This window comes from Brienomyrus brachyistius, unplaced genomic scaffold, assembly GCF_023856365.1.
Source record: "Brienomyrus brachyistius isolate T26 unplaced genomic scaffold, BBRACH_0.4 scaffold45, whole genome shotgun sequence".
In the NCBI taxonomy this organism is placed as follows: Eukaryota; Metazoa; Chordata; class Actinopteri; order Osteoglossiformes; family Mormyridae; genus Brienomyrus; species Brienomyrus brachyistius.
The window spans coordinates 2,824,997-2,838,524 of NW_026042320.1; the positions used below are offsets into that span (position 1 = coordinate 2,824,997).

The 13,528-nt window shown below is 48.0% G+C and overlaps 1 protein-coding gene across 1 annotated transcript in view; it reads left to right on the plus strand.

The window, feature by feature from the left end:
* Positions 1 to 8,633, plus strand: part of LOC125723102 (NACHT, LRR and PYD domains-containing protein 12-like) — a 206,956-nt gene extending 198,323 nt beyond the window's left edge. Inside the window, exons 12-13 of the mRNA XM_048999540.1 lie at positions 7,343 to 7,425; positions 8,586 to 8,633. Of these exons, the coding sequence (XP_048855497.1) occupies positions 7,343 to 7,425; positions 8,586 to 8,633 (131 nt within the window). The remainder of the gene's footprint in view (positions 1 to 7,342; positions 7,426 to 8,585) is intronic.
* The last annotated feature ends 4,895 nt before the right edge of the window (positions 8,634 to 13,528 follow it).

The following is a 13,528-nucleotide window of genomic DNA, read 5'->3' on the forward strand; positions in this document are numbered from 1 at the left end:
TGTCAGGCTGCTGCTGCTTTGTCAGGCTGCTGCTGCTTTGTCAGGCTGCTGCTGCTTTGTCAGGCTGCTGCTGCTTTGTCAGGCTGCTGCTGCTTTGTCAGGCTGCTGCTGCTTTGTCAGGCTGCTGCTGCTTTGTCAGGCTGCTGCTGCTTTGTCAGGCTGCTGCTGCTTTGTCAGGCTGCTGCTGCTTTGTCAGGCTGCTGCTGCTTTGTCAGGCTGCTGCTGCTTTGTCAGGCTGCTGCTGCTTTGTCAGGCTGCTGCTGCTTTGTCAGGCTGCTGCTGCTTTGTCAGGCTGCTGCTGCTTTGTCAGGCTGCTGCTGCTTTGTCAGGCTGCTGCTGCTTTGTCAGGCTGCTGCTGCTTTGTCAGGCTGCTGCTGCTTTGTCAGGCTGCTGCTGCTTTGTCAGGCTGCTGCTGCTTTGTCAGGCTGCTGCTGCTTTGTCAGGCTGCTGCTGCTTTGTCAGGCTGCTGCTGCTTTGTCAGGCTGCTGCTGCTTTGTCAGGCTGCTGCTGCTTTGTCAGGCTGCTGCTGCTTTGTCAGGCTGCTGCTGCTTTGTCAGGCTGCTGCTGCTTTGTCAGGCTGCTGCTGCTTTGTCAGGCTGCTGCTGCTTTGTCAGGCTGCTGCTGCTTTGTCAGGCTGCTGCTGCTTTGTCAGGCTGCTGCTGCTTTGTCAGGCTGCTGCTGCTTTGTCAGGCTGCTGCTGCTTTGTCAGGCTGCTGCTGCTTTGTCAGGCTGCTGCTGCTTTGTCAGGCTGCTGCTGCTTTGTCAGGCTGCTGCTGCTTTGTCAGGCTGCTGCTGCTTTGTCAGGCTGCTGCTGCTTTGTCAGGCTGCTGCTGCTTTGTCAGGCTGCTGCTGCTTTGTCAGGCTGCTGCTGCTTTGTCAGGCTGCTGCTGCTTTGTCAGGCTGCTGCTGCTTTGTCAGGCTGCTGCTGCTTTGTCAGGCTGCTGCTGCTTTGTCAGGCTGCTGCTGCTTTGTCAGGCTGCTGCTGCTTTGTCAGGCTGCTGCTGCTTTGTCAGGCTGCTGCTGCTTTGTCAGGCTGCTGCTGCTTTGTCAGGCTGCTGCTGCTTTGTCAGGCTGCTGCTGCTTTGTCAGGCTGCTGCTGCTTTGTCAGTGTCAGGCTGGCGATCCTTGTTAAAATAACTCTCCATGTCGCGCTTGTGCGTGCAGCCACGATACCCACACACCACTGTCTTTTATTGAAAACAGCTGAGGCAAGTCGTTTTCGGAACTTTAAAGTGTGTATACAACAAGTAAACGTGTGTAAAAGAAGTATAAAATGTGTTATAAAGCACATAGCCAACATTAATTAATAAAGAATTTAAGCATAATAGCCCAGACGTACCACGGCCTAAAGCCGGTAGAAAAAGAGCTATCCTACGGCCTACAAGAGAAAAGCATATGGCACCAAATTGGAATCAGTAGTCGTTAAAAGAATAAAATACATTATATGAATTTATCAATGCGACATTTTAAATACGTTTTAAGGCATAATAATTTTAAGGGGTCACCGGACGCGTCGAGCTTTTCTAGCTAGAGAGGAAAGAGAGTCGGGCAGTTTTGAATGGTAAAAGCAGTAGTTGTGTATTGTTAACGGTTTATTTTTTAACAAAATGTCCTATTTTATAACGGTAAAAACACAGCAATCCTGTTTTTAGGGGGGATTTATGCGCATTGTATGTCTAGACATGTCGATCAGCTAATGTCCGCGGCAGTGGGAAACGGGTCGTAGGCGCGAGAGCGATAAGCCTATGTGAAGGAAGCGTCAATTGACAAATTGTTGCAGAGTGCGTGTAACATCTCGTTTAACCGCTGGTCCCGAGTGTGACAAGCAGACAGACAGCATTCACGCCCCGGCAGAAAGCACATTACGTCGATTTGTTAATCAGTTATATTATTTTATACTATTTACGAATAAATGTCTAATTGAAATAAAAGTCGATGTCTAACACCACAGCTCTGGGACTCTAGCATAGCCCCGGGCGCCCCGCTGCGGGCCTGTGGGGCTGGATGAAGGATCTAACTTCAATTGCTTAATCAGCAGGGTAAAGTGCCGTAACTTAAACGGGGGTATGACAAATTAGTATAAAGTTTTAAGCCAATAAGATTTAATTAATAAAATAATTTAGTTGTATTTTGTTAGTTTTATTTTCAATAAAACACACCCAGCGCATTATTAATTTAATAGATGCAGGAACTAGTGAGCGGTATTTAGCTACGTACTTCAAAAACATTTAAAAAACTTTGTTAGACTAATACCTTAGTTATTTTAATAACTAATGTAATCATGCTAACTACAATCATGTTAGCATATTAGCATCAAAACCAGAAGTGGGCGTAACTCACCCTAGGAATGTCGTCGAGACTAGAAACAAAGTTCCTCAGATGAGAGTTGATGAGTAGAGTAAAGACATTAAACTAGCATCAAAACAGGCAATGTACAAAAAACTACAATCATGCTAGCATATTAGCATCAAAACCAGAAGTCGGCATCTCACAGCCTAGGAATACCCTAGAGATTAGAAACAAAGTTACTCAGATCAGAGTTGATGAGTAGAGTAAAGACATAAAACTAGCATCAAAACAGGCAATGTACAAAAAACTACAATCATGCTAGCATATTAGCATCAAAACCAGAAGTCGGCATCTCACAGCCTAGGAATACCCTAGAGATTAGAAACAAAGTTACTCAGATCAGAGTTGATGAGTAGAGTAAAGACATAAAACTAGCATCAAAACAGGCAATGTACAAAAAACTACAATCATGCTAGCATATTAGCATCAAAACCAGAAGTCGGCATCTCACAGCCTAGGAATACCCTAGAGATTAGAAACAAAGTTACTCAGATCTGGCTTGATGAGTAGAATCGAGTGAAGAAATTAGCGTCAAAATAGGCAATGTACCGAAAAAAAAACTACAATCATGTTAGCATATTAGCAACAAAACCAGAAGTGGGCGTAACTCACCCTAGGAATGTCGTCGACACTAGAAACAAAGTTCCTCAGATGAGAGTTGATGAGTAGAGTAAAGACATAAAACTAGCATCAAAACAGGCAATGTACAAAAAACTACAATCATGCTAGCATATTAGCATCAAAACCAGAAGTCGGCATCTCACAGCCTAGGAATACCCTAGAGATTAGAAACAAAGTTACTCAGATCCGGCTTGATGAGTAGAATCGAGTGAAGAAATTAGCGTCAAAATAGGCAATGTACCGAAAAAAAAACTACAATCATGTTAGCATATTAGCAACAAAACCGGAAGTGGGCGTAACTCACCCTAGGAATGTCGTCGACACTAGAAACAAAGTTCCTCAGATCAGAGTTGATGAGTAGAATCAGGTGATGAAACTAGCGTCAAAATAGGCAAAGTACAGAATGTAGCGTCCCCGGTTGAAATGATGGTCTCTCAAACTGATGGTTCACAATCCTTTATTTAACCTTGCCTTGTGAACTCACCGTAAGAGCTATAAAGTGTACAGAAAATAATCACCATTAGTAGCTCAGACAGCAAGTTACCTTTAACACCTTTCCTTATTCCAAAACATAAATGAATTCTTTCCTTTAAGTTCTAATATCCTTTTGTTAACGTTTTCTACATGGATTATCTTTTACACGTATATTCAATTAAACCATTTTAACAACGTGTAACAGACTGGGCCACAGCCTGCGTAGTAGAGGTCTAGGCTGCCCAATCCTCCAAACGGAGAAGGTACAGCAGGATGTAGGTCCCTGTACCCTCACCAATCGCCTCCCTAGTCTGCTACATGCACTACGTGAGCAGATCGGCTAAGGCTCCAGCACTTCCCTATCAGCGTCACGGTGCCAACCTGGAGTGTAGTACTGTTGGGGATAGCGTGATGTTTAAGTACCCACACCGTACCCCCACCCCCCGACCGAAGTACCCAGCAGTAGCAGGTGAGACGCCCCTACTCCGGAGAGAGCCTAAATAATAGAAGCAGGGTAACCACTGTACACCAGGATAGGGTAAATTGAACACATAGGCAGTTTATTCTCTGTAAGATTACTAAATTATTAGATGGAAAGAACCAAAGCTCACATAAAACAAAGGACTGCAATTACCAAATTGAGTTTCACCAACCACCTGACTCCCCTCTATTAATGAAACCCCAGCCCCAGTCACCCTACTGAGCGCTCAGTGTCTAACGGTGGAGGCTTCAAGCAAGAACTCCCGTTTACCTCCGACGGGATATTTTTTACCCTTCATATAACACGTTCGTAGTAACCTTACAACAGGACACATTCATATTAAACATGCACAACAACCTCATAACAGAAATGAACCTTATTCATTTAGCACTTTATACCACCGGCACATTGTAATAATCCGTCCGATAACATCAACACTCCCATGCGAAAGTCTGTTCAGTACATTTACTTCCAAAAATGACCGCCAGAGAAATCAGGCATCCGGGCATGCAGTTAGAACATAGCGGGCCTGCCCTGCCAGGTGGTAGCGTGCGCAGAAAATGGGGTGTGCAGCAGCGATCTTTTAAAACTCCGCTTAGTGTCCGTCACGTTAGCAGAAGTCTTCTACTTCTTGGCCAAGTTGCTGATCACCCTGATGTACATTCGCCGAAATAAACTTTATTAAATATCACCTGCGTCGTCCTTGGTACTGGAGCTGATGAGTCGTCTCTGTATAGCAGGGAAGCTACCGCGATTCCTCCAAGCTCCGGTTCCCTCTGCGCGGCACCGGGAGCAGCTCTCCTCTGTCGTTCTGGTAACACACAGCAATTTCCCTTCTCCGGAGCACCAACGTGGCTCGAACCTGCCTTCAGACTAATCTGGTCCTGTGTGACTACATTAAGGAATTCTCCCTACTTACTCTACATCACCCGAACGAACCAAAAAAAAAACCTCCTTTCCCCCTCGTGACGCACCGTCACACTTGCTTTTAAACACCTTTGAATCACGAAATAAACTAAAGTAAATCATTATCAAATTGTCCGTGACCTTACATGACAAATAAAACAAAGCAGCTTGTAAATTATAACCCTTTAACACGCTTAATTTATCCGTGCTCTTTAGCACCTTGTAGTGAGCAAAAACGTAGTCCATTTTACTCGGCAAAACACCTTACAACAGAAATATTAAACATATATACATTTACAAATCTACCTTCAAAACCCACCTTGTTCCTCATCAACCAGGAGCTAAAACCATCACTGGTATTTAAGAAATTAACCAAAAAAGAATCGTAATATAACTATTCCTTTTTCACGGAACACACCTTGCTTCGACTTCCATGAAGTTTTCCCGCTACTGTGCGGTTTGCAACACTGGTTTACGGCAGCTTGTTGCTCTATGTTCCTTCAAAATAAAAGCCGTTCTTTCACAATAAAAGGCATTACTCGTCTTATACAGTTAAACAAGGAATAACATTTGTAACTAATAAATGTAATAAACGAAATATTAATACGGTCATTTAAACTCCCACCAAATCATTAGAGCTCAAATGGGAACCAAACGGAGTGATAATGATTTCCTAATGAAGAAATGACCTGTAACCGTTGACCTGTAAACATTACATTGTATGAAAACACAGTTTACATGACAGAATAAACCTTAAATTTCAGAATGTAATTAAACAGTCTCCAATAACAAAACCAGTTTCTGCACTGGGCGTTCCACTACAGAAGGTTTACTGTAACATTGTCCTTTGTCCATCTTCCTTTCTCCAAAACGAAGCTTTACCTTTCTTACAAGTCCATCTTTGTCAGTTGTTGTGTCCATTACACGTGCTAATCTCCATTCATTGCGTGGCAAGTCATCCATTTTCTCCATCACAACATCTCCAACCTTCAAGTTTCTCCTTGGAGAGTGCCATTTCTGTCTTGTTGCGATGTTAGACAGATACTCCTTTTTCCAACGTGACCAAAACTGTTCTGATAAATACTGCACCTGCCGCCATCTTTTCCGTGCAAATGTGCGAAATGTGAATTTGCATTTTTACAGGGTGGTTCTGTAACACTCATTAATATTCATGAGAGAATATTACTGATTGGTCACTGAATGCCTTAAACCAGGGGAGCCCAAATCCAGTCCTGGAGGGCCAGAGTCCTGCACATTTTTGGGTTTCCCCTCATTTAACACACCTGATTCATCTCCTTGTGCTAATAACCACACAGCTCTTGAGCTGAATTATTTATGGTGGAACAGGGAAAGAGCTGAGCTACACAGGGCACCGGCCCCCCAGGACTGGATTTGGACACCCCTGCTTTAGGTAGAAGAAACAGGCAGCACAAGTCGATGTTAACTGGCCAATGAGGTAGTGCCCCTCTCATAAATATTAATCAGCCAGCCAATCGTGTAGGGCTTCACTCATGAATATTAAAAAGTTCTCCTGATCCACGGTGCTAAAAGAAATTAGCGCCCAGGACACACTGGATGTGCATCATGTGCGGCGGAAAATATCAAATTTCATTTCGGCGCCCATGTTAACAGATTAGAGCGGCCGCGTGCGCGAGATGCGGGGCTCACGCCTCGCGGTAGCGGCGCCGTATCTAGAGTCACGCGCGCGGTAAGCGGTTCGCTATGGAAGCGTATTGCATTCATCTGGGAAAAAAATCAAGTCTGTTTTTTCGAATTAATAAAATAATAATCCCGTTTTTCTGAGCAATATTTTTCTGTTTAATGAGGTAATGAGAACCTTTCTGTTTTTCATGATGCACGTCTCATTGTGTAGTTTAATCCGCTTTTTTTGATGGTTTGTAGACGGTATTATCATTAGTTTGCCGGCTTTGCGCGGCACCTATTCCGCCCCGCTCCACACTGCAGCGTTTCTCCCGGATCAGTAGATACAGTATGACATATGCTTCATGGAAATAAGCCGATGCATTTGAAATGCATTCAGACCGGCTTTGCTGTGACTAAAGACCATCTTTAGCAATCGCTGTAAATACTGAATCCTCATGGAGCGCAACTCCGGCGCCGGAAACAGCTTTTGTATCAGAATCCAGGTCCAAACTTTTATTAAATGTCACTTTAAATATGTAATAATATTACTTAAATATTCTGTTATTGATGGCCATTTTCATGCCGCACGCGCCGGAATTAGCAGTTAGAAGGAAAGACACTGACATTTTGTGGTAAATATGCTTGTGATGAATATGTCTGATGAATATCGCTGCTTTGTAATTTTATTTCCCCGTAATTTCACTAATTAAGCTGTTAGTTTAGCTCGCTTCCCTCCGACATTTCCTGAGCTGTTTCATAAGCTTCAGTTCCCGCTTCGTTAGGGGAAGCTGTGCTGTTTTTATATCGTACAGAAACATAAAGTACAGGCGGCCTGATGGGATTAATAATTCTTCCTCCTGCCTACAGACTCCTGCCAGCTGACGCTGGACCCCAACACAGCAAACAGACGCCTGTCTCTGTCAGGGGGGAACAGGAAGGTGACAGAGGGGGCAGAGAGATTTGACAGCCGCCCCCAAGTTCTGTGCAGAGAGAGTCTGACTGGCCGCTGTTACTGGGAGGCTGAGTGGGATGGATATGAAGCCTGGATAGGAGTGACTTATAAAGGGATCAGGAGGAAAGGAGGGAGGGACTGTCTCCTTGGATACAATGACAAGTCATGGATTCTGTGCTGTTATACTGACAGTTACTCTGTCTGGCACAATAATAAAGAGACTCTCATACCCATACGGCCCTCAGGCTCCCGCAGAGTAGGAGTGTATCTGGACTGGGGGGCTGGTGCTCTGTCCTTCTACAGAGTCTTCTCTGATGGACTGACCCCCCTGCACAGATTCACCTCCTCATTTACTCAGTCCCTCTATCCAGGGTTTCGGGTTTATAGTGACTCCTCAGTGTCACTGTGACATGTTGCTGGTTCTCCTGGCAAAAAGGTGAAATCTCTGCTTTTTAACCTTTATAATCCTTTTCACTCTGAAAGTGTGTCATCTTCGCCATTTCAGAACCTCTGCTAAAATCATCCTAGTATTTGCAGCGACCGTCCAGTGCAGCCATGTATTTTTTGACTTGGCCACTAGCAGACCTCATACAGCTAGTCAATCTCGCACTGACTTTTTTAACCAATATATTTAATAATTTAATTGAGCTGTTGGTGAAATTTAGCAAAATCATGGAACGGCTGAGGTGCCCCTGAGGAGAAGTTTGGGAACTGATGTGGTGTTCATCTAGCCATCCAACTAGATATCAGTAACTTTTTAGAACACAGAAGAAATTATTACTAGTTTTTATTGTGTTACTCTTAATTTGCACACGTTCTAATGTTAAATTGTATTTTTTGTTCTAAGCCAAAGTACACTTGCTACCCAGATAAACAGCTTTAAACATTTCTTTGGACTGCCTAAGACTTTTGCACAGTACTGTATGTTTGACAAAAATAAATGCCTGTGTTCAGTGAGCTGATTAAACACGAAAAATATAGTATTATACATTTTCTCTCTGGCTAGAATATAACTAAATGTAATCCTGATTGGGGGGGGGGGCTTTCCCTCTCCCCTGTATATGTACATTTTATATATTTATGTGTATTTACTGTATTTCCTCCCTGTACAATGACAATAAAGGCTTTCTGTTCTGTCCTATTAATGTCCTGCTTCAGCGACACCCAAAGCATAACTGTCACGATCAGTTGCGGGGAGAGTGGTGATCGTGCGGGCAGGCGTGCAAAGAGCAGGCGAGACAGGCGAAATCGGGGCAAACTACGGGTTTTAATCAGGGAAGGAAGAGCAGGAGACATGAAGCACATCTAACCACAATGGCGGACAGGGGAACATGGAAGACCAGGACTTAAATACCACAAGACGAAGCATGGAAATCAGACAATGCTGGAGACAATCAGGGAAGCACACGTGGGTAATCAGGGGGCGTGGCACACACGAGTAGCCGAAGAGCCGGGTCATGACAGAAGCCCCCCCCAAAGGCGCTAATTTGGCCGCGCCAGGGAGGAGGCGACGGACGGCACACGGGAACCGGGACCTAGAAAAGAAGAACAAAGTTAACGAAGGACGGGAAACAGGACTGAAGCACAAAACAGAGCCAGCGACAGGATATAAGACAGGATGTGGCAAAGGACAGGGAAGGCAGAAAGACAGATAAGAAAGGGAGAAACAGAGGGAACAGGTGGGACAAAAGGAGCAGGAGTGAACGGAGGGAACAGCGGGGGACAAGGAGCAGAGAAGGGCAGAACAAAATGACGAGGAGCAAAAGACAGCGGGACAAAGGCAGGAGCATAGGGAGACAAGGAGGGGGAACCAAGGGGAGCCCGAGGGAGACCCAGCGGGCGACGGGAGGCAGCCGGAGGGGCCTCAGGCGGCCTTTAGGCTGGAGCCGGAGGAGACCCCAGAGGGGCCGAGGAGACAGGGCGAAGGACAAACGGAGGGGCCGAGGAGGGAGCCGAAGGGAGAGCTAGGGAAGGGGACGAGGGAGCTGGAGGGGGCCTGGGCCTGGGCGAGGGCAAGGAGGGGGGGGAGCCACAGTAGGCGGCGACGTCCTCCGACGCACAGGAGGCAGGGGACCCGCAGGCGACCGAGAAGCCGCCGATGAGCAGCCCGCAGGCGACCGACTGGGCACTGGAGGGAGGAGCGAGGCAGGGCGACGAGGCCGGGGAGGGGGACCCACAGGCGACAGCCGACCCGGAGGGCCAGGACCTGCAGGCGCCCTCTGAGCCCCGGCGCAGGCAAGCGAGGGCGAGCCAGGGGGCAGGGCGGGAGGGACCCTAGCGCGGCGTCTGTGTCTTCTCCCCTTATGGAACACAGACATAAGGACCCGCGGCCGGGGTCAGGCTCGTCGGGGTGAGGGTACCAGAGTCACAAACAAGGTCCCCGAGGGGTCCCACTCAAGCTCCTCCACCTCCGAAGAGGGAGGAGCTTCGATGGAGTCCTCTGGGACCACCTCGGGAACTGGGGCCGAAGGGATTGGAGGCGGGGCAAGGACTAGCTTCTCTTGGGCCAGAGTCACTGGGGACAGGGGTAGCTCCTCGGGCGTGGGCACGGGAGCTGCCGGCAGGGGGAGCGCCTCGGGCGTGGGCGCGAGAGCTGCAGGCAGGGGGAGCGCCGTGGGCGTGGGCGCGGGAGCTGTAGCATGCAAAGGGACCACCTTCTGCTGCGCAGGGACATCAGGCAGCAGAGGCGGCAGCTCGGGCTCTGGAGCCGCAGGCAGGGGCGGCTGCACTGGAGCTGGAGCTCTAGGCAGAGGCGGCAGCTGTGTGGGCTGCGCAGGCGGCAGCGAAGGCGGCGGCTGCACGGGATGCGCGGGCAGAGGCGGCGGCTGCATGGGATGCGCGGGCAGAGGCGGCGGCTTCACGGGATGCGCGGGCAGAGGCGGCGGCTGAGCAGGCGGTGGCTGCGCTGGTGGCAGCGGCGGCTGCACCGGTGCCGGATCTACTGGCAGAGGTGGCTGCTCTGGCACGGGGTCCGCAGGCAATAGGAGCAGGGGAAGCTCCTCGGGTTCTGCGGTCGCAGAGAGCAGCGGCGTTGGCTGCTCAAGCCGCCCCGCGGCCTGGTGTGCTCTCCGGACGGGAGAGGCTGCCTGGGGAGGCAGCTTAGCAGAGCTGGGGGCCTTTGGAGTGATCGGGGAGCTCTCCCGCTCCTCTTCCGGGAGGGACGCCGGGATAAGGGCACACGCCCCCAGGGCGATCGTCGGTCCCCTCTTTCTCCTCCTCCGGCTCTTGGCAGTGGTGGGAGGTGGAGCCACGTCCGCAAACACGGACGGCGGAAGAATGGGCCCCGGCTCGCTGGGAGCGACATAGCGCTCGGTCCGGAGCCGGGCCACTCGAAGGAGGTTCTCACGCACCTCCTCTGCAAGGTGTGAGCCCTCCTCGAGGGACAGTTCATCGAGGATATCCCTGCTCCGGCGGATGAGGCTCCATGCGGGGAGATCCTCCTTGGTCCCGGGTCGGGATATCTAGAACAATACCTGTTCTCCGAGGTGGATGTAGTCCTCTTCGGAGAGGTACGCTGCCTTGTTTCGGTGGTCCGTCATTCTGTCACGATCAGTCGCGGGGAGAGCGGTGATCGTGCAGGCAGGCGTGCAAAGAGCAGGCGAGACAGGCGAAATCGGGGCAAACTACGGGTTTTAATCAGGGAACGAAGAGCAGGAGACATGGAGCACATCTAACCACAATGACGGACAGGGGAACAGGGAAGACCAGGACTTAAATACGATAAGATGAAGCATGAAAATCAGACAACGCTGGAGACAATCAGGGAAGCACACGTGGGTAATCAGGGGGCGTGGCACACACGAGGAGCCGACGAGCCGGGTCATGACAATAACTGAGTAACATAATGAAACCACAGTCTGTTGGATTAAGTTAAATTCACTGTATTACTGCAGCTGAACATAACTGACACAATGACACTGAATCAATGTGTATAATAATCATTTAACTGGAGACAGACACAAAAAACACTGGAAAATATAATTATGTCCTATTACTGTCCTGGTTCAGTGGATTAAAGTAAATTAAATTATTAATGTTTTTGAATAAATAATTTTTGTCAAATAATTAACCCCCCACCCCACTGCAATAGGTCTGCTTGCTCCCCCATCGAACAGAACGGGCAGGTGCCCAGGCAGCATTGCCACCCCCACCCAACTGCAATAGGTCTGGTCGCTCTCACGTCAGACAGAACGTGCAGGTGCCCAGTCACCCTTGCCACTCCCACCCCACTGTAAAAGGTCTGGTTGCTCCCCCGTCGGACAGAACGGGCAGGTGCCCAGGCAGCCTTGCCACCCCCAACCCACTGCAATAGGTCTGGTTACTCCCCCGTTGGACAGAACAGGCAGGTGCTCAGGCAGCCTTGCAACCCCCACCCCACTGTAAAAGGTTTGGTTACTCCCCTGTCGGATAGAACAGGCAGGTGCCCAGACAGCCTTGCCAGCCCCACCCCACTGTAAAAGATCTGGTTAATCTTCCGGTTATGGAGCGGTGCTGAGTGAAGGTGAATCGGAGCTCCGCTACGAATGCTGATTTAAACTGTACCTTTTAACCCAACAAACGCTGACAAACTGATTCTATTTTAGAATCTGATGATACTTAACATTTCAAGATGCCACCAAAACCAGCTAAGACAAACAAACAAGTCAAACCGACCGTACCTGGTGAGGCCGAGGCAGATGCTAAAACCAATGAAGGTACTAGCGAGGAGGGAGAGTCAGGCGTTAGCCATGAGTCTGTAATCCTGGAGGCTATCCACTTTTTGAAATCGTACTTTGCTGCGCGATTTGATGGCTTGCTCCAGGTGATTAACGAAGTGCAGTGTGATCTTAAAGCTCACACAACACGGGTAACAGAGGCCGAGGACCGAGTAAGCATCCAAGAGGATAACGTCACGGAGTTGAAAATGCTAAATTGAAAACTGCCTTAGAATCCCTCTCATCTAAAATCGACGATCTGGAACATCGCAGTCGTCGGTCCAATCTACGATTAGTGGGACTCCCAGAAAAAATTGAAGGGAAGGATATGTGCGTCTTTTTGGAGAAATTACTCCCTGAGGTCCTCGGTCCGGAAAAATTTCCCGGCCCTCTCGTAATAGAGAGAGCTCACCGAATTGGTAGATTCTCCGAAGACCGTTCTGGCTCTCCTCCGAGAGCTGTGATAATGAAATTCCCAAACTACGCTGACAAGGTCCGTACGCTGAAAGCAGCTCGAGAAATAGGTACTGTGAAGCTTATGCTCTTTTCTGACGTGTCAGCTGAACTACGCAAGAAACGGAAAAGGTTTGGCGCTAACGTTTGCTTGCTCAGCAAGGGCCCGGGTCAGCATGACCTGGAAGTGAGATAAAAGTAATTGGGTAATTGGATAAATTTAACTCGACTCAGTATGAAACCGCAAAGGAATTTCTGTGCTGATAAGCAAGCCTCAATAAGCAGAAGTGCCTGGTGTCTACAGACACCAGATCCTTTTCTTTGAACTGTCTGATGACTGCATTTTTGGCTATAAGAGATGTATGCACTTGTTGTTCGGAGAGCAGAACAGGAGACGCATGATTGCTGAGTGTCTGTTCCCTTTGAGCTCATCGAATAATAAAGTTCTGTCAAACACTTAAACATCGGACTTCGAGAAATTTCTTACACAGTATTAAATATATTATATGAGAAATCTAATACTTGTGATAATGCATTTCTGTCATTAGATGCTGAAAAAGCGTTTGATAGGATTGAGTGGCAGTACCTATTTAAAACTATGGAAAGAATGGGGTTTGGGGATACATTTTTGAAATGGGTTCGGATCCTGTATGCTAACCCTTCAGCTGAGATACTAACGAACGGAATAATATCTGCCCCTTTCAGGCTCTGCAGGGGAACACGCCAGGGATGTCCGCTCTCTCCCTTGCTTTTCGCCTTAGCGACCGAACCACTGGCTATGGCAATTCGTAAACATATACATATTTCAGGAATTACAATTGGCCCTTCAGAACATCGTATTTCACTATATGCAGATGATATAATTATATTCCTTTCCAATTTAAAACAATCTATCCCAGCATTGCTAAATTTGATTGAAACATTTGGAGAATTCTCAGGGTATAAAATTAATAA